At 37.8% G+C, this 21,063-nt stretch overlaps 1 protein-coding gene across 2 annotated transcripts in view; it reads left to right on the top strand.

Annotated features, from left to right (window-relative positions):
- The first annotated feature begins 323 nt into the window (after positions 1–323).
- CPSF6 (cleavage and polyadenylation specific factor 6) overlaps positions 324–21,063 on the top strand; it is a 28,236-nt gene continuing 7,496 nt past the window's right edge. Inside the window, exons 1-8 of one of the 2 annotated variants that reach the window (XM_052640072.1) lie at positions 324–486; positions 8,344–8,553; positions 9,921–10,024; positions 13,198–13,343; positions 14,245–14,418; positions 15,107–15,611; positions 17,978–18,093; positions 19,045–19,198. In XM_052640072.1, coding sequence (XP_052496032.1) covers positions 427–486; positions 8,344–8,553; positions 9,921–10,024; positions 13,198–13,343; positions 14,245–14,418; positions 15,107–15,611; positions 17,978–18,093; positions 19,045–19,198 — 1,469 coding nt within the window. In that variant the 5' untranslated portion in view covers positions 324–426. The remainder of the gene's footprint in view (positions 487–8,343; positions 8,554–9,920; positions 10,025–13,197; positions 13,344–14,244; positions 14,419–15,106; positions 15,612–17,977; positions 18,094–19,044; positions 19,199–21,063) is intronic. The other variant, XM_052640073.1, reaches the window with a different exon arrangement.

The following is a 21,063-nucleotide window of genomic DNA, read 5'->3' as shown; positions in this document are numbered from 1 at the left end:
TGGAGGCGCTCATGGAAAGCCGGGCTACACTTTTGGTGTTTCATCTAGACATAAAACTTCCACCTCCCTAAAAGCCCTGGCTGTGAGAAAAGTAAGAAAAACTGAGAAATGAAAATATCACAAAATGCTTAAGTGTGCCAAAGACAACGTGGAAACTGTCTGGAGACAACTGGGACCACCCCCGCCCCGCCCCCCAAGCCTAATCCAGACACACAAAAGAAACCGCCAGCGCCTTCGGAGACGCAGTTTCCCTTCTCCGCCAGCCAAGCAGGCGGTGGCGGAGACCCGCGCCCCCGGCTGCCCCCGCCTCGGCCCTCGGGCCTCGGAAGTGACGCAGCGCGCCCCGCCCCCGCCGCTAGATCCGCTGCTGCTGCCGCGGCGGGCGGACCTGCAAGAGGCGGCGGCGGCGGCCGAGGCCGAGGGAAGATGGCGGACGGTGTGGACCATATAGACATTTACGCGGATGTGGGCGAAGAGTTCAACCAGGTACGTGTGGGCCCGGGCTCACGCCGCCGAGGTGGGCGGCGCTGCGGCCGGGACGCGGACCTCGGGCCCGCTGCGGGCCACGAGCCGGCGCGGCTGCAGACCGTGCGCCCTTGGCGCCAGTGGGCCGCGCCGCCCGATCCCGGCGCAGCGCCCGCCTCGCCCCTCGTTCTACCGCGTCGTTTCGTGGGCGGCGGGCGCCGCCACCCTCCGCGGGGATCCGAGCGCGGACGCCGGCCACTGTGCAGCCGCTGCCGGCTCCTCCCTCGCCGCCGCCTCGCTCCCCATTGTTGGCGGAGGCCGGCGGGCGCTTCCCGCCTCGCTAGGCCCGGGCGGCGGGGCGGCGTGTGCGCGGCGGGGAGGACGGGCCGCCCCTGCGCCCCCTCCCCCGCGGCTAGGTCGAGGAGGAAGCCCGGCGGGGCGCGCGCCGGCCTTCACCTTGCCCCCGGCCCTGCCGCTCGGGCTCCGATTCCTTCGGTCGCTCCATTTTGTGTCTCTGTCGTCACTGGGTCGCCTCATGGAAGGCCGTGTTCACGGCCCTTTGTATCCCGCGCGCCCGGCTTCCTGAGCTCCCCTGCCCGCGTTTGCGACAGGTTTCGGCGTGGCGCCATCCCTTTCCTTCTCTCACTCTTTGGGAAGACGGCTTCGGTGCGGGCACGTTTGCAACAAGTCCTTTGACTTTCGGACCCATGGATCGTGTTTAAAAAGTCGGTGCACTGGCCCTACCTCGGTGTTCGAGGGCTTGCAGTGCCTCTGAGGCCCGGTCGTTCTCGGTCTTTGTGATGAAAATACCAGTGAAGATAGGTGGCCCGGGCCAAAAGGAAGACTTGGAAGCGCGAGGGTTGGATGGAACAAAAAAGATGGTAGCTCACCAAGAGAAGAGATCAGAGTAGTGATTAAAGAATCTCACCCGAAATCCACATGGTGTTTGTTAGTTTGATAGCTGTTTCCCGATTTCCGAAAGCAAAATGTTGACCGTTCTCCGAGGGGTTTGGAAAGGCTGGAGAAAGTGAGAATGCAAGGTTTTTTCCGGTATCTCACAGGCCACAGTTGCCAAGAAGGAATATCCGCGGAGCTATGATGTCTGATGTTGTGCATCCTTGCAAAAGGTTGTTACTAGAGCAGTGACGTTTAAGCTGTAAGCATTATGGTCACATCTGCTGTCTTTTATATAGTAACACATTTTAAAAAAGCAAATTGTGTTTAACTGCAGTGTTCCTAATAGCTTTCTTACATTTTCCAGGTCCATGTAAGCTTAGTGAAATTCTGGTTAATGTGTTTTTGTGGGTTTTTTCCCCCTCCTTTAAGGATTTTATTTGTGCTAGGAGTTAAGGATTTTTTTAAATAGGGAAAACTAGAAATCCTTTTTTTTTGTTTTGAGGGATGATGGTGCCCTTAAGTTTAAAATTAGAAGAAAAGTTCAATTAGCTTTAAATGTTTTCTACCCCATTAAAAAAAGAGTATATTTAAACGTAACTCATTGTGATCAAATGTTAAGTTTTAAAATCTTCATTGTGTTGCGCTTAAGGTTTTTTTTTTTTTTTTTGCTATGCCTGAGTTGTGTCAGTGACAATACCTTGAGTGCTAAACACAGTCGGATTCTAATGCTTTTTTTAAGGTCAGTAAACAAAGACCTCTGGGAAATTTCTTTTCCTTCTATTTATCAAATGAGTGTAACATTCCATCGACAGGAGGTCCATATCTGCAAGTAAAAAAACAAATGTTCAAGGGAGTCTTCATTAGCCCTCTTCCAAGAAAATAAATTTCCTTTTGTCTTTCTAGTTACAGTAAAGGAAGAGCTGGGCTGCAATTTTAGAAGTTGAGCATTGTTCACAACCTTTTAATGAGATACTTTTTAGGCTTTTGCATACTTCATTTGGGATGGGCATTTTTGTCATCTGTGTAGCTGGATGGAGTGATACTTGCTTATCCCTGTGCACCAGCTAGTGCTGACCGAACAGGAGGTAAGAAGAGATTAAAATTTGGTAGCCCTGATGAACTGCTTAATAGGGTTCTTTAAAAAATAACATTTTGTGGATTTTACCTATAGCGTTTATATTGCACATGTATTTGAATGGTTTTTACCTCTAGGATCTTCATACTTTTTAATCAATTAATGGCATTAAATAGAGGCTTTGTTTTTGTTATTATTTTGTGTATCACTGGCCTTTGTAATCTGCTTGCTGTGATAATTGCTGTTCACAATATAGCCATAAAAGGGTAGTTGATGGTTTTTTAAGGTTCGTTCTTAATTTTTTAAAATGTTACTAGTATTGAAATATTTACCTGAAATTTTATCAGAATTAGAAGCAACTACAAAATTGTTGATTTAATTTGCATTCTTACTAGCTGGTGACATTACTTCTGTTGGTTGCTAAACTGGCTTTATTTTGTTGTAGTTGAGTAAAATGTCTTGCTAAGTATAACGGGTTTTATTTCGGCTTCTAAACTGCTGTAAACATTTAAAAAGTCTTCAATGTGAGCTGTAGTTTTAATTGCATTGTATACTTTGAAATTCTTTGTAATATATGTGTTTTTTATTTTTTCTGTTTTAAACAGTTATACTTGTATGATGTCTATTTCATGTATGTACTTTGGTAAAGAGCAGTGTAAACCTGTTTCAAAAAGTGAGACATTCAATTGTTTTAGAAACTTTAATTTGGAGACGGTGTGAGAAAAAGTTACTGAAGCTGTAGTTCTTCACCAGATGAGTTTAGAATGAAGAATAAAATTGGAGAAGGGAAGAATGCACAAGGGCCTCAGTTATCCTTTATAGCTGCTCTTTAGTTCTTAAATTGAAGATCTTTGGATGGAACCAAATTGAGAACAGTTGCTCAAGTGGAAGAACTTGAACTCCTTCCAAACCTCTGTATTACTTGGATTTGGAGTTGGAAAGAAAGCTGCTGGTTTCAGTCTCTCACAGAATTGATAGTGTGTATCAGTTCAGTTTGAACTGGAATTTGTACTTGAAGGTAGTAGTTACTACTCTCATATTTAATACTTACAGACTTTTATTTTGACCTAAACTAAATTTTTTAAACTCAGTTGTTCAGTATGCATTTCTCGAGTATTTTATATGCCAGCAAGGTAGGGCTTCCCTGGTGGCTCAGGTTAAAGTGTCTGCCTGCAGTGCGGGAGACCAGAGTTCGATCCCTCGGTCAGGAATTCTCCTGGAGAAGGAAATGGCAACCCACTCCAGTATTTTTGGCTGGAGAATCCCATGGAAGGAGGAGCCTGGTGGGCTACAGTCCACCGGGTGGCAAAGAGTGGACAAGATGGAGCAATTTTCACTTTCACTTTCACTTTCAAGGAAGGATACAAAGTATATAGATAGTGTCTAGACTAAGTGCACTGTAGTGGGATTACATAAAAAATGGCACACTGACAGGTCATGTGTTACAGAAACCACTCTTTTATGTCTGTCTTATGTGTAAACTTTTTGTTGGCAGAGGAAAGGAGAGGGAAGTCAAATTCTGAACTTCAGGAAAGCTTATACTGGGTGCACTGAAGTAGTGTGTATTTTGCTTGTTTGGGAAGTAAAGCCCTTCATGTAGAATTTAGTTTTTGATGTACCTGGTGGTAGGTCACTGAGAGCAGTGCTCATTCAGTGATCTGACAGTCAGACTTTAAAATGAAAATGTATGTAGATAGTGGGAACAAAGTCATTTGGAAGTTACAGACTTAGACATCCTTATAAGCGTACTGGTCTTTATACCATGACTCATTATACTTTACATTTAGTTATTGTGTATCTATTATAGCCAATGTCTAGCTAATTTTGGAAAATAAGTTTTATTAGGCAAATATCTATGAAATCTTATTTCTACCAAATATATATTGAATAGAGAACCCTCGAAGATAAGGCATGTAAGATGGAAACTGAGGTAGGCAGAGACTGATTCAGAAACTTGGGTAGAAATGTTCAGGGGAGCTGGAATTCTTAATTATCTTATTATTTATAAGTAGTTCATTCTGTTGTTCACTTTGTGATTTATGTGCCATATTTTTAATACCAAATTGGCTTCCTTACCATTAGTTGAGCTTTTAACAGGGATTGGAAACTGGTTTTAATATCTACTTGAAATGTAAACAAAATCAAAAGTGAAATACTTTCTAAAAAGATAGGTATGTATTAGATTATCTGTTTTGTGGATTTTGTGTGTTAGTGTATTCTTTTCCATGGTATAGAAAACATTTTATAAGTGCAAACTTGTATTTGCTTATATTTCTCTAAATGGAATTTTTTTTTTCCCCCAATAGAGGAACTTTGAACAAGTGGCCTTTGCTGTGACATTAGTGGTGGTAACATATAATGCAGGAGTGGCATTAATACAGTTTTAGGAACACCAAAAGTAGTGTTGTGCCTGTCAGGAAGACTGAAGGTTATAGGACAACTACCACAGTCTTCCCAGTGATGTACAGTATATCTGACATTAAAATTATATGGGAGGTGATTAGCAAAAGTATGTCCCTCTTCAGAGCAAGGGTATGGTGATAATGCAAAAAAGGTTGAGAAACGTTTCTTTTAAGAGGAGCTAATTGAAATTTGGTTATTTTACTATCCGTCTTAATTTCAGCGTTGTCTCTGACCTGGCTACAGCTGCTCATATGTCATGAGGAACATGATCTTGAGAGGCAGAATCTTAAAAGGTTACCTTGCCTTTAAAATGATTATCGTAATTAAATGTAGGGAATGAAATAACTTAGTAGATTTTTTTTTTTAACAAAACCTAAGAGTTGTTGCCTACTGGAAGTTAAGTATAGTGTATAGTTCTATTGGTTATTAGTTGCTATGAACAAATTGGGAAATATTTGGTAATCTAAAATAATTAGAGGGGTAATATTGATTATTTTTTGTTTTTGAGTAGCATTAAAGTTTCCCAATGGTAATAACTGAAAAGACTGCATATAGAACTTGACACTGTTGACTGCTTTTCTTTGACAGAGTTTGTCCAATAGACTTTCAGAGCTCACCTTCTGTATATGTGATCTGTGGTATTATTGTTGTTGTTTAGTCCCTAAGTCATGCCCAACTCTTTGGGAGCCCATGGACTGTAGCCTGCCAGGCTCCTCTGTCCATGGTATTCTCCAGGCAAGAATACTAGAGTGGGTTGCCGTTTCCTTCTGGGGATCTTCCCGACCCAGGGATCGAACCTGGGTCTCCTGCATTGCAGGCAGGTTCTTTACCACTGAGCCACCAGGGAAGCCCTGACTTGTGATACTCATTTTACATAATTGTAGAACGTGTGTGTTTTCCCCCCTTTTAGAGTGGGAACAGAAAGTAGGATGTGTTCTGTATAGAAGTATTTTTTTAATCTGGAAGATAGGTGTGATATGGTGATGTTGAAAAGGAAGGTTACTGATAACAGAGGAGTGTGTGTTTTAAGTTGCCTCTTAGTAGTGGTGGTAATGTATTCAAATTCATTAATATTTCTTCACCAAGTCCAAATGCATACCATGGGGCTAAAAGTACAGGCTGTGGCCTTGGAACTGAGTGAAGCTAACTAGTCTACTTGGAAATCAAACCCCAGGACTATGGTCTCAGTTAGTATCATATTTCAGTTAGTTGGGAGCAGTCAAAGTACCAGACCAAGTGACTGATCGTAAATATTGGTAGAATCATATCAGTATGGAAAATGGGTTAGTGTCAACATAAGAATTCATCGATGGACAAAACTAGTAAGTTGTGACTCATCAGGTTAGTGTAGCTGCAGTTATTATGCCTGTAAATTATTGTCTACTTATGTGAACATTTTCCTAGATTTATAACTAGTGAAAAATCAAATCATATTTCATGAAAGTATAGATTGAAATACCTTTAGTGCTGCTATTAATAACCTTGCATTCTGTTTTACTCTCCCTCAAACCGTATATTATGATTATAGTCTCTGCAGAGGAGGATGGAAACACAACTCCTTTTGAATAATAGTAACAATAATTGTACTTGATGTGCAGAACTGGATTGCAAACGATTTCAAAGTGCCTGCTAGCCCTTGCGGGAAACTTTTTGGTATCTTAAGTGTGTGGAATCACTGCTGCAGCTGTGCTACCTGAAGCTTTAGCTACACTGAAACTTCTGAACAAAACTCTTTTTCTAATTTTTTCTGTCACTGCAGTTTGATCGTGTTCCTTGGTTTCAAAAAACTCAGTTCTCAAAGATTATTTTGGTACTGCTGTGGAAACACAATTATGGCATTATTCAGTGATTTGTGGTCTTAGTTTCTGCCCATTGCTGAAGAGGGCTTTCTTCTCTGACTTACCTTAAGATCTTGTCCCTTATTAAATAAGTTACATACATTCAGCCTCATAACAATATTGTTATGTAGGGATTGTGTTACATAATCAGCAAATTGGATAACTTCATTATGTAGAAGATTACCTGATATGCTATGTGTTTTGAACTGATAAGTGGTATTTCCCTTTCTAGATTTTTTTTTTTTTCTGTTTCTTTTTTAAAAAATCTTTTTCAAAAAATCTTTTTCTGGCTTCCTTCTCATTAGCAAAACAAGAGCCATGTTCCCTTGGGACTCTTATACAGTATTTTGTTGATCTGTTCATAGTCATATTGCTAATGCCTTTTCAATGTCATTCTTTATCCATAAAATGGTTAGTCCCTAAAACTGTTAGCTTCTCCTTATCTGCCATTTGTATTCATTCTTACTGAATTGTATTAATGGAGAAGATAAGAATTATATTCGTTTTCTAAGTGTAATTGCCTCTCTGCTTTTATTACCTCGACAGAGGAGCCTGGTAGGCTACAGTCCATGGGGTCGCAAAGAGTTGGACACGACTGAGCAACTTCACTTTCACTTTTCAGAATGAAATAGTTCATATCCATTTAGGTACTTTGTGGTGGAAAGGAAGATAAAAATAGAGCTTTTCCTCTGCTACTGGCTAGTCAAGCCAGTGGCCCAGTAACTGTTACCAAAGGCAATTTAAATGATGCTCAGTGTTCTGCCAATACCTGCATTTCATTTTTCTTGTGCTTATTTACAGGTTGAACCCCCCTATTTTTCCATTTTTCTTCTGTTCACAGATTTGCTTATTTTTCATTTTCCTCTTACTTGCATATTACTTAGGCATGTAAGTGGCATCTAGTAGCCTTGTTTTAATTCTGCTGGTGACACTTAATGGCAAAACTTGACTAGATTCTTCCTTGTTCATGTCCCTTTTCTCTTGACCATGTAGATATGTTTTGCTAATTGACTATATAGCTAAGAAGTCAGGTAAGCATTAACTGTTTGTTGACTGAGAATAATAAAAGTTAATATAGATACTGATTTGGATAGTTTAACCTGTATTTTGTTTCTCTTCCCCCTGTTCATTTGTTGTGACATATAGAATCATTACATAGCCTTATTTCTTTATCCCTTTCCTGTGGCCTAGCTTACTATGCTTTTTCTAAAACTAACAGCTTCCACAGAATTGGGAAGCATGATCCTGAATACTATATAAAATAATGTATTTTTCTGCAGTTAAAAATATTAAAGATTGGTAATGGCTCTGATTTTTGTTTGTGATATTTTTGTATCAAAAATTTGTAGTCACTGTTGTTACTTTTAGAGTATTTCGCTTCCATGAAAAGTTTATTATTTTATTTTGTCTACATGTTATTCTGTTCCTAGAGGAACATTAGTTCCTATAATAAGTATCAGTGGGGAAATAGGATTCATTGTATAGAAATTCACATTATAGGCACTGTTCAAGAAGTGCCATAAAGTGAAAGATTTGTACTGAGATCTTTGACCTATGTCTTCTACCAAATTTTTAGAAGAAAATAGTTGAATAAATTTGCATTCACATCTGTTTTAGAAGTTTTCTGACTGTTGTGTAATCTAGAACATTATTTCTGTATCTCAGGAAGCTGAATATGGTGGGCATGATCAGATAGATTTGTATGATGATGTCATCTCTCCATCTGCAAATAATGGAGATGCCCCGGAAGATCGGGACTACATGGATACTCTCCCGCCAACTGTTGGTGACGATGTGGGTAAAGGAGCAGCACCAAATGTTGTCTATACATACACGGGAAAGAGAATTGCGCTGTATATTGGGAATCTAACATGGGTGAGTGACTTGATTTGAATTAAATCCTTGGTGATTGATTTCAAACTATTCTAGTAGTTACTTTTTTCTCCAGTATATAAAATAAGAATTTCAAGTTATTAAATTGGTTCTGCATGCTTGCTTACGCACCAAGGGGGGGACATACATGTACCTTTTAAATATAGTAAGTACCAGAATCTTCTAGTTCTGAATTTTGTAGACATTCAACTTGTTTTGGTAGAGATTCCAGTTAAATGTAGTTCAATTATTTTATCTTTTACTACTCCTACACTTCAGCTATCCCAGTTTACAAAGGAAAATGCTCACATAAAGTCTCAAACCAGGATTCAGAAATATAGGAGAGAAAGATACACAATATGATTCTTATTTTTAAGAGTTTTCATTATCCAAATCATAATTACACGCATGCTGAATTTCATTTTTGCTCTTAAATTTGAAATGTGATTTACAGAAATACTGCTGTTATACACTGTACTTTAATATGGTTTATGAGACTGTAGGTTTATTGATTGGAGTTCCATTAGCTGAATGTTTAGTATTATTATCTGTGTTTTATTAGCGTTGAATCTTAAATATTTACTAAAATAGTCCAGTAGAATTTTTGCATCTCTATTTAAAAACATTTATTACACATACTTGAAAATTTAAAAATTGCCTAGAGATCAGTTGTTACTGTACATTTCCTTAATAGTATTTTATTTTTAAATGTTTACATATTTAAAAAACTGGCCAATCTCCCATCATCTGAGCAATTTTTATAATGTTGGAGACAGTAGCATTGTAGATATGAAGAGTGGTTGCTAAGTAAGGCTGAGTCTTGGCTCCTACATATGTTTTATAACCTTGGACAACTTCTATTGCATAGAGTGTAAAATAGGAATTATATGTAAAATGGGACTTCTGTGTTTTGAGAATTAAATATTTGGTAAAAGGGTATGGTAGGCACTGAATACATGTTAGGATTTTGTTTTGTATACTTTGAAACATAAGGTGGAGTTTATTTCCCCAAATAATTTCTTTTAAGAAAAAAAGCAGCAGATGAGATTGGTTTACTGAAAATTTAAAGTCATAGCAGTTGAAAGCTGGAAGAGACTAAAAGCTCATTAAGGGTTTTCTTTTTTTAATTCTGTATTCTCTCTGAGGGTATGTACCTTCTATTTCCAAAACTCTTATCAAGGGACGAAATTATGTCTTCAGGTGCTTTTGTGCTATTTAAAAATTGGAGACTGACTGGTGGTAATTGTACATAGTTTGCACTAAGGATTAATTTTCTCTTGTCTGTCCTGAGTTTACCCTTACAAACTAAATTGAAACAATAAAAATCTTAGATATGTTTTGATGGTTAATGAGGGGGAAATATCTTGCAGTGGACAACAGATGAAGACTTAACTGAAGCAGTTCATTCTTTGGGAGTAAATGATATTTTGGAGATAAAGTTTTTTGAAAATCGGGCAAATGGCCAGTCAAAGGGGTAAGAATTTTGTTTTAATTCTTTTTTTTTTTCACCCAATGGGAGTTAGTAGCTAGCAATTACAATTTTAGGGGTGACTTTCCTTGAAGTTAATACTTATCTAGACATGTGTAGGATGTTTCTTTTCTACACTGACAGGAGGTTCTTGGGCAAAGATTCATACTTGTTTAATGTATCGTGTGGTCTACCTCCCTAAAACTAGTGGAGCTGGGAGATTAGGTCTCTCTTCCAATTTTCCTGCTTTGTCTCCATTGTGGTTGAACAATGACAGTTTGAAGAAGCATTACTATCCCCATGGTTAAGGGGTATTGGAAGATGGGCAACTGAAGAATAATGTAGCATGGATGTTTTGCAATAATTTTTTTAACTATTAAACTACACAGATGAGGTAGGATAATTATGAAATGCAGATGTACAAAAAAGAACAATAAATATACATCTTCTCTAATGTATTAGTTCTTTCCATCATACTTTGCTACTGTAATTTATTTTACCGTTCTTATTTTTGGTTATTTGAGTTTTCAGTTTTTGTCTATCATAAATAATGTTTTATTTAAAGCTCTGGTATAGATTTTGGATTTTTTAAAAGATAATTGGCTAACTACAGAATGATAAAGTAAAAAAATATGCTTAATGTGCTTATTTTATATCCAGTGTACAATAACTAGGAATATTTTCAAACATGTGCAGAGTCTGACTGCTTTTCACGAACTTCACTTCTACTGCCTGGTCCAAGCCACTGTTATCTCTTACTTGAACAGTAGCTTCCTATCTGGTGTACCTGCCTTCACGCTCATTCTCTACAGTCTATATAGAGACATAGCAGAAGTTGAAAAAAGAGTGACATCAATATTTGTCACTTCAGAATGTTGTATTGATGATCCGTTTTATTCAGAGTAAAATCTTCACTGTGGTCTATAAGGCACGAAGACCTGTTTACCCCCGACATCTCTGACCTTATCTCCTACTGCTGGTCACTTTGCTATGCTGCTTCAGCTACCTTAATCAGTCTTTGCTGTTCCTCAGACACATTGCTACTTAAGACCTTTACACTGTTTCTTCTGTTTGACTTACTTTTCCCCAAAATATCCACCTTTGGGATCTTTCACTTCAATCAGGATCCTGCCTGGGTTCCCCTTCTCTGGCTGTACTGTGCAGGATCTTCGGCTCCCATCGCTGTTTCCTTTTCCCCAGCTTTTCTTACATTGTATGTTATTCGTTTATCGTCTTGTCTCCTTCTAGATTTAGATTGTAAGTTCCAAAAGAGCTTTTTTCACTATTGTATTCCCTAACCCTAGAATGGGGCCTGGCATATAGGAAGTGGTGCTCAGTTAAATTAGTGAATTAATGAAATTGTTTCTAAATGTTGTGACCCAAGGTAATCTTGAATCAAATAGCAGACTTTGTTGACCAGGATCTAATTAAAGGACCATACTAGGGAGTAAAGGCTCCTAAGAGGCCTTCTGAGAATAATTTAGAATATCGTATAACTTTATGAATTGACACTCATTCATTTTTTTCTGTTCTAAATTTATTTTTCCTAGTGAGATACAATTCACCTACTATAAAATTCACCCTTTTAAAGCATTCAAATCAGTGGACTTTATTTATAAAGTTGTATAACCATTATTATTGTCTATTTCCAGAATGTTTCGATCACCCCCGAAAGAAATCCTGTGTCTATTAGCAACTGTCTTTGTGGATTTGCCTGTTCTGAAGTGGTATCATAAAGAATGTGGTCCCATGTGCTTAGCTTCTTGCTCCTAGCATAATATTTTCAGGTCTCATCATGTTGTAACATGTGTCAGTACTTATTTTTTAAAAATTAATATTCCACTAAATATTACACTATGTGAATACACCACATTTAAAATTTCAGAAATTTAGAAATTCTGAAAATTTCATCCATCATTTGGTGGACGTTTGGTGGTTTCCATTTTTGCTATTATGAATAAGGCCCCTATGAATATTCATATGAGTTTTAGCATGAGCATTTTTTTAAGGAAATTGTTTCTTTTATCTCAATAGATTACACTGTAGTTCCCATATGATTTGCAACTGTTCCAAAGCCACAGACAGAAAAATTTTTAGTGAAGTTAAATTTATCAACATTTATAAAAATTTCTAATTTTGTTCTTAAGAATAATACTTCTCTGGATTCATGTACCAGTTTGTATGAACATTTTCAGTCAGTTCTGTTAGGTACATGTATACACTCAGGAGTTTTGTTTTTTTCCTGCCATAAGGCTTGTCGGATTTCAGTTCCCTGACCAGGGATTGAGCCTGGGCCATGGCTCTGAAAGCTCCAACTCCAAACCAGTAGACCGCCAGAGAATTCCCAGGAAGTTTATTGGGTCATATTTTAACTCTCTTATATTTAACCGTTTAAGAAGCTGCTGGGATATTTGTCAAAGTGTCTGTACTATTATATATTTTTTTATCAAGCAGTGTATGAGGGTTCTAGTTTTTCCCACATCCTCACTAGCACTTGTTAATTGTCTTTTTGATTAGTGGGTGAAGTGGTATCATTACGATTTTGATTTACATTTTGCTGTTAGCTAATGATATTGAGCATCTTTTTATGGTGATGTTTTTCGTAATAATTAAAAAGTGGAAACAACCCCAAATGCCTGTCAGTTGGTGGATTTTGAGGAAATGTGGTATATCTATATAATGAAATATTATTCAGCCATGAGAAGGAATTAATCACTGACACATGCTTTAACATGCATTAAACCTTGAAAACATCATGCTAAGTGAAAGAAGCTAGTCTCCCTGAAGGACCACACACCATATTATTCACATTTAATGAAATGTCCAGAGTAGGCAATCTACAGATTTGTTCTTTAGGGTTGGAGGATGGGAAGAAATGGAGTGACAGCTGACAGTTATGGGGTTTTTTTTTTGAGTGATGAAAATGTTCTTAAAATTGATGTGGCTATGATTGTGAAACTCTGAGTATGCTAAACAAACAAAGCCTTGAATTCTGTACACTTTGAATAATATGATGTGTTACTATAAAAAAAGTTAGAGGTGGAAGTGTGACCATTGTATTCTAAGAAATGGTTTTTTTTGGTAGGTAAAATTAAATTCAGATCATTTCTTTTTTAATAACCGCAATAACAGTTAATCCCTCCTCACTTTCTACCCACATCCCTTTAAACACCTTTTAGGTTTGCCCTTGTTGGTGTTGGATCTGAAGCATCCTCAAAAAAGTTAATGGATCTGTTGCCTAAGAGAGAGCTTCATGGTCAGAATCCTGTTGTAACTCCATGCAATAAACAGTTCCTGAGTCAATTTGAAATGCAGTCCAGGAAAAGTAAGCACCCCCTCAGAGGCTTTTATTAAAAGATGTGCATTTTAGCCAGTCTTGTTAGCATTTGTTATTTGTTGTTTTAGAGAAGTCATCTTTATATTTAGTTCATTGGAGAATTCATTTTAAAAAGTCCATGCTTTGAGTTAGATTTAAATTACTGATTATGACTGGTTCCGTGTACTGGAAACCTGTTCCCATTTTTCTCTAAATGTTACAGACCCAACATTATACAACAGTGTGCAAGTTTTATAGCCCTGCCATTCTTGTCCTGTCATTCCCATCCTAAAGAAAGGAAGAAACTTCATTCTAATCCTTAGGTTGAAGGAGAGTTATGTGGATGTCTCTTATGGTGGGGGAAAAACTACTGGTAACCAGAAAGTATTCATTGGTTTTCTGCTTGGCACCAAGACCTGTCGCCACTTGGTAAAGTGACCGTAGAAAAGATCTGCTATTATATACTTAAAAATGTTAGCACTTAAAGAGACAAATGGATGATTATGTAATTAACAGAAATTTGAGTGGTGGTTTTTCTTAATGTTCTAGCACTTAGAACTTAACTGATGAAAAGACTTTGAATGATTTATACTTACTGAAATTTAGATTTCTGTTAGAGAATTTTGGTCTTGGCTGCTGCAGAATACTGGTATTTTGAAAGTAACTCATTATTTGTTTATCAGAAATACATTTAAGCTTAGATCTTTGAGACTTCAAAAGAATTTAAATAGATGTTAATGTTTTCCTAAGTGGGTACTTCTCATGTAGTTTGGACTGGCCCAAGGCATCTGGAAGTTAGTAAGCAGTATACATAAACTTTGATTTAGAGTTGTTTCTAATATCTAACAGTGGTTACATGTCAGAGAACTATTTTAATAAATGCTATTTATGAGTATTTGGATATTTGCAGCTACACAATCAGGACAAATGTCTGGGGAAGGTAAAGCTGGTCCTCCGGGAGGCAGTTCACGTGCAGCATTTCCACAAGGTGGTAGAGGACGGGGCCGTTTTCCAGGGGCTGTTCCTGGTGGGGACAGATTTCCTGGGCCAGCAGGACCAGGAGGGCCACCTCCACCTTTTCCAGGTAAAATTTTTCTTAAATTGCCATGGATAAAATGTGTCTACCTAATACCTCTTTTCCTTTTCTCTCTTTTTCAAGTAATGCATTATTAATGTGACTTACTCTCCTTGTTATGCTATTTTTGGAATCCAGGAAATTTGATCAAGCATCTTGTTAAAGGAACTCGGCCTTTGTTCCTGGAAACTAGGATTCCATGGCATATGGGGCACAGCATAGAGGAATTACCCATTTTTGGCCTAAAAGGTCTTTATTTTTCTCCAAACTTGCTTGACTTATATATAGAATATTTACATCCGTCTTATTTTCTTACCTCTTAAAAAATCCTTTCAAGACCATTTTTCCTTGTTTCACTTTCTAGCTTGACATCAGAGTAGACTATAAGGTGGGTGATTTCGCTGTAAGAAGTGTGTGTATGCTGAAAGATGGAAACTATCTCTAAGCACTGTAATCTGTTAAAGTTTTTGTCTCAGTAGTTTTTCTTAAGTATTAAATTGAGCTAGTTAAATGTGTAAGGATATACTTCATCTTTGTAACTTGTTAGTGTAGCATTTATCATATGGGTTTCATTTAAAGAGCAGGAGTCTTGGTCTATGAGTTATGCTTTAAAAGTATAATTGTGGCATGAAGATTAAAACACCTTATTGAAGTGTTTTTCTTTTCTTTTTCTCTCTCTTCCCCCTTTATTCTGCAGCTGGACAGACTCCACCACGTCCACCCTTAGGTCCTCCAGGCCCACCCGGCCCACCAGGTCCTCCACCTCCTGGTCAGGTTCTGCCTCCTCCTCTAGCTGGGCCTCCTAATCGGGGAGATCGCCCTCCACCACCAGTTCTTTTTCCTGGACAGCCTTTTGGGCAACCTCCATTGGGTCCGCTTCCTCCTGGTCCTCCACCTCCAGTTCCAGGCTACGGCCCCCCTCCTGGTCCACCACCTCCACAACAGGGACCACCTCCACCTCCAGGCCCCTTTCCACCTCGCCCACCTGGCCCTCTTGGGCCACCCCTTACACTCGCTCCTCCTCCGCATCTTCCTGGACCACCTCCAGGGGCCCCACCGCCAGCTCCACATGTGAACCCAGCTTTCTTTCCTCCACCAACTAACAGCGGCATGCCTACATCAGATAGCCGAGGCCCACCACCAACAGATCCATATGGCCGGCCTCCGCCATATGATAGGGGTGACTATGGGCCTCCTGGGAGGTAAGTTAGTATGCGTCTATAAAAGTAGCCTTGGTATATTTGATCTGCAAAAGCTATTTTTCACTCTTGTCTGCGAAGTTTTAAAAAATTAGGAGCTTTCCCCAGGTACATAATGTTCTGTATGTTTTCTCTTACAAGAAGCAGTATGATATGGTGAGAAACATACAGAACAGCGTTGGGAATAATCCAGCTCTACCACTTCCATAGGCTTGTGATTTTAGGGCAAGTCACTTTATTTCCGTCATTTTTAAGTTAAAAGAGGTTGATAAAGATACTGAAGCAAGCTAATGGGATCCTCGAGCTACTTTTAAAATTTTAACGTCAATATCATCTACCATTGATGACACTACATAGAAAGCTAAAGTTTCTTCATTGTTTTAGAAATCAGGTCAGTTTATTAGATAGTATCTCATGTTTATCAGGAGTCCTGTGTAGCAAAATTACTAACTTTTAATTAAAGTGGGAACATTAAATAATTTATAAGCATCTTTGGGTAGACAAAGACTTGTAAAACACAGGCTTTTTGGGAATTAAAATAGTTAATGGCAATCCTTAGAGAAATGCTGCATGGAAACTAAAGTACTTTTAAAGCTGCTGCTGCTGCTAAGTCGCTTCAGTCGTGTTTGACTGTGCGATCCCATAGACAGCAGCCCACCAGGCTCCCCCATCCCTGGGATTCTCCAGGCAAGAACACTGGAGTGGGTTGCCATTTCCTTCTGCAATGCATGAAAGTGAAAGTGAAATTGCTCAGTCGTATCCGACTCTTTGCGACCCCATGGACTGCAGCCTACCAGGCTCCTCCCATCCATGGGATTTTCCAGGCAAGAGTACTGGAGTGGGGTGCCGTTGCCTTCTCCGACTTTTAAAGCTATCCATGCTCAAATCGTAATCTGGAGAGCTGTGTTAATCTTTAAAAACTTTGTCCCCTTCAGTTTCTTTCGAGTTTATAGTTTGATTTTATATTCTTTAACTGTTACTGTTGAATTACTCTGTATTTCAGTTTGTCTAACAACGTCCTGCAGGGATGGATTTGAGCATCTGCCTAATTTCATACAAGTATACAGGGCCAGGGAAATAAATTTGATGTTGTAGATAAAGTCTTCTGACAGTTATCTATCCATAGACATTGTGTCTTTTTTTGAGTGCCTGGAATACTTTCTTTTCTTTTGAGAAATGTTACATCTAGGAAGGTAGCACAGTTTTTCTTCTATTCAACTTAATTCCAGTGAGCAGCTGTCTGTTAAGTGTTCATTGTATGGGTGTGGGTTAGGTGGCTTGGTTTGATAAGTTTAAAGTTTGAATCGCATGCCTTTTTTCTAACATAATTGAATTTCTGTAGTATCAGTTTTTCTAAAAATACTTGTGTATATATATTTGGTTATTATTGAGTAATTTTTAATTGGAAGTGGGAGAAAACTGACGTTTTTTTTAAGGAAATAGGATGGGTATGAGTCACAGAATTTATCTGAAATCATACATGGATGTTGGAAAACTTGTAATTTGGTTAGACTGCTTACAAAGTTTTGAGAATAATAATAATACCTTATAAACATGCAGAAGGTTGTATTAGCTCTTTCTCATCTCATCTGAATGAACTGCTTCTGCTTGCCTCGATTCAACATCCTACCTAGTAACTAATAGCTACGATGGTAAAACGTTTACCTTTTTTGTACTACACACGTAGTCACAATTTTTTAAGTTGTCCAGCAGCTTTAGAAAATCTTGGGGTTTTGTTACCTTTTTTTCAGTAAATATTTGTAGGTGTTGAGGGTCTTTTATTTGCCAGATATCCTGGGGATTCAGTAGGGCATACAAGATAGGTCTAAGATCTTGTCCCTCCTGAAATTTTATTAGTTAGACATTTATTATTCTTCTGTTGTGAGTTGGGCTCTGCGCCTAAAGGATCCAAATATAAATGAAACCAGATTTTGGCCCTGGCTTGTATAGGGTTGTAGTTTTTGCATTCAGCATGTTTTGCTTAGATATACATACATATATAGACAGACATCAAAACAATTTTTTACATGTTTTTGTATGACTGAAAAAATATTTTATTGCAGTTATGTAGATATAGCATTTCTTTTTTTTTAAGTACAAAATAATTTATTACAGTATTAGATATAACATTTCTGACTTCCAGAAAGATAGGGTTTTTAAGTTGCTACTTTCTTTCAGCTGAAAGATAATGATTGTACAAAGGAGTTTTGCATACACCTGCTCTGTACGAAAAACAGCATATTTCAATATGAGAAAATAACTTAGTTCTGAGGCACTTGTCAAAAGCAGTTATTTGAATTGCATTACACTATTATGACTAATTTAGAAAATCTTTTGAGTATGATTTAAGGTTTATTTTTATTTTATAGGGAAATGGATACTGCAAGAACGCCATTGAGTGAAGCTGAGTTTGAAGAAATCATGAATAGAAATAGGGCAATCTCAAGCAGTGCTATTTCAAGAGCTGTGTCTGATGCCAGTGCTGGTTTGTATATTTCTTTCTGTATTAATATTTCTTATTTATGTTATTAGGAATGACCTAGAACTTTTAAAAAATGATTTTAGTTTTGGCTGTGGGCAGGCTTTCCCTGGTGGCAGCAAGCAGGGGCTGCTCTCTAGCTGCGGTGCACTGCTTATCATTGTGGTGGCTTCTCTTGCTGTGGAGCACAAACTCGGCACACAGGCTTCGGTAGTTGCAGCACCCTGGGTCAGTAGTTGTGGCGCATGAGTTTAGTTGCTCCGAGGCATGTAGGATCCTCCTGGACAAGTGATCGAACCTGTGTCCCCTGCATTGGCAGGCAGACTCTTTTCCACTGTACCACCAGGGAAGTCTAGGCATGACCTATTAAGTACAACTTTGAAGATGGGTCATCTACATGTAATAGTTATTTTTATATTTCCCAATCATTATCTATCTTTTATTTAAAAGGCATTGAAGGAAACTATATGTCACAGTGTAGTGAAATACCCCTGCTGCTGCTGCTAAGTCGCTTTAGTCGTGTCTGACTCTGTGTGACCCCATAGACAGCAGCCCGCCAGGCTCCCCCATTCCTGGGATTCTCCAGGCAAGAACACTGGAGTGGGTTGCCATTTCCTTCTCCAATGCATGAAAGTGAAAAGTCAAAGTGAAGTCGCTCATTTAAACATTGTAGGTATAAATTTAAGTATTAGCCCTGACATTTAATGGCTTAGGGGCCTCAGGGCAGCTCATTTATTCCCATATTTACTAAATGATCATGTGTTTCATACAGCTATAACAATAACAAACTTCATGTACATTAAAGCCTTTCCCAAATGATGAAACTGAAAAAATTAAGATATCATTTATAATCATTTTAAAGTGCATTGCTTTTTTAAAATGGTTGACTCAAATGATTAGGTGATATTTTTGAAAACAAGATTTGTTTGACTTAAACCTCTCTCCTTCCACTCGCAGGTGATTATGGGAGTGCTATTGAGACATTGGTAACTGCAATTTCTTTAATTAAACAATCCAAAGTATCTGCTGATGATCGTTGCAAAGTTCTTATTAGCTCTTTGCAAGATTGCCTGCATGGAATTGAATCCAAGTCTTATGGTTCTGGATCAAGGTAAAACTTTCCTGTCTCACGTCTGTTTAAAATTGCTGCTTTGCAAATAGAGAAAAATATTGTTTGGGACTCTGTAGGACTTTGATTTTACTTATTACTGTTTATTTAGCAGCTAATGTGATTTTGTTGTTGTTTAATAAATGTCAGGTGTTTGCTTGCTTAAAACACCTCAAAGGCTTTCAGTTATTCTTACAATTCTTGTTCTCAGAATAAATGTAATAATGCAAATGTAAGCATTGTAAACAGTATGATACAGTTTGCCTCATTATGTGCCTCTTTTGCTCACTGTTCTCTAGCAATATTGGTTTCCCTTCTCTTCCTCTTGACATATCAAACTCTTGTTTCTGTTTTAACACTTGGTATTTCTTCTACTGGAAGCTCTTTTCTTTGGCTCTTCACATAGCTGTTCCTTGTTCTTTTCTCAATTCAATCTTTCTAGGAGGGTGTGTTCTCCCAGGTTATTCTGATTATTCTGTTTATTTCTTTAATAATTCTGCCTGCAATCTGTTCTTTCTTATTGTTGTGAAGTATTGTTACTTATTGTTCTTATTTCTTTTCACTAGAACACATTGAAAAATGGGAGGGGTCTTATTTACCTGTCTTGTTGATTACTGTGTTGGTAATGATGTAGAGAATGGGTGCTAAATAAGTATTTCTTGAACAAGAGAGTTTATGATCTATTTCTTAGGGCTTTTTAAAAATTAGGCAATTCTTTTTTTGGCATTACTGCTAATGTTGAAATTTTACATATTTTAGAAAGGTAAAGCTTAATCTTGACATGATATTTTTAGGGCTTTAGTGTACTTAACAGGTGGTAGAGTCATCTTCATTAAGCGAGGAAAAGGAGCTTGTCTTTGTCATGGTCCCCAACTTTATAATTATTACTTTTGTGACCCAGTTTAAGGATCTTTGGATCTGAACAAATTTTCATAGCTGAAGACTGTATCTTACATAGTCTTTTAACTTCTTAAGTCCAGAATAACTTCTACCTTGATCACAAGCTTAACACTTAATAATGTTTGCTAAGTTGAGCTGTCTGGTACAGAAATACAGAATAGAGATTAAACTAATAGGCAGTTATTTCCTAATTGTGAATTTCAGAACTTCGACTAGTAGGATTTCTAAGATACATGCTTTGGTTAACGTACCTGTTTTTTGTTTGTTTCTAAAGGAAGTTCATGCAGCATTTCTCTTTACTAAATAACAGTGGGAATAATTTCTCAGTCTTTTCTAGTGGTCGTGTGTACTAAGTTTCTTCTTTGCTTCCCGCCATGCTTCTCAGCACAGTCATCCTCCGAGCATACATATGTATATATTTCTTAGCAGGGTAGCACTTAACGATGAACCATATTTTGGCTAGTTATAAATGTAAGATTGATACCTACATACATGTTTAGTAATGGGTGATAATTTTAAGTAGTTAAGTCTCATTGTGTTTTGAGTGATTTCATGAATTTTATTTCTATATATTCTATATATATATTCTCTCTATATATATTCTCTCTATATATTCTCTATATATATTCTATATATATATATATATTCTATATATTCTTCTATATATTTTGGTTAAAACACAAGTTCTATGAGATTTTCTCTACTTTACCTTTCTGCTTTTCATTCCGTAAATATTGCATGTCTCTTTTAGGCTCCTGGTTATAATAGATGGTATGATGTATTGCCATGGTGTGTCTGGTTCCCAATTTTTAGGTGAATATTTTTTAAAATGGGATTTCTAGTTCATGCTTGTTGCTGAGTTGATAAATCATTATTGTCTGTTCAGGATATTTTAGTCTAAACTGTATTTTTAAGTTTTTTTTTGCCTTGGGTATTTTTAAACATCAAAATACTAAATTTTAAAGCTA

Source organism: Budorcas taxicolor, chromosome 5, assembly GCF_023091745.1.
Source record: "Budorcas taxicolor isolate Tak-1 chromosome 5, Takin1.1, whole genome shotgun sequence".
Lineage (NCBI taxonomy): Eukaryota > Metazoa > Chordata > Mammalia > Artiodactyla > Bovidae > Budorcas > Budorcas taxicolor.
The sequence above is the reverse complement of the archived record's forward strand: the minus strand, read 5'-3'. Positions and strand labels throughout refer to the sequence as shown.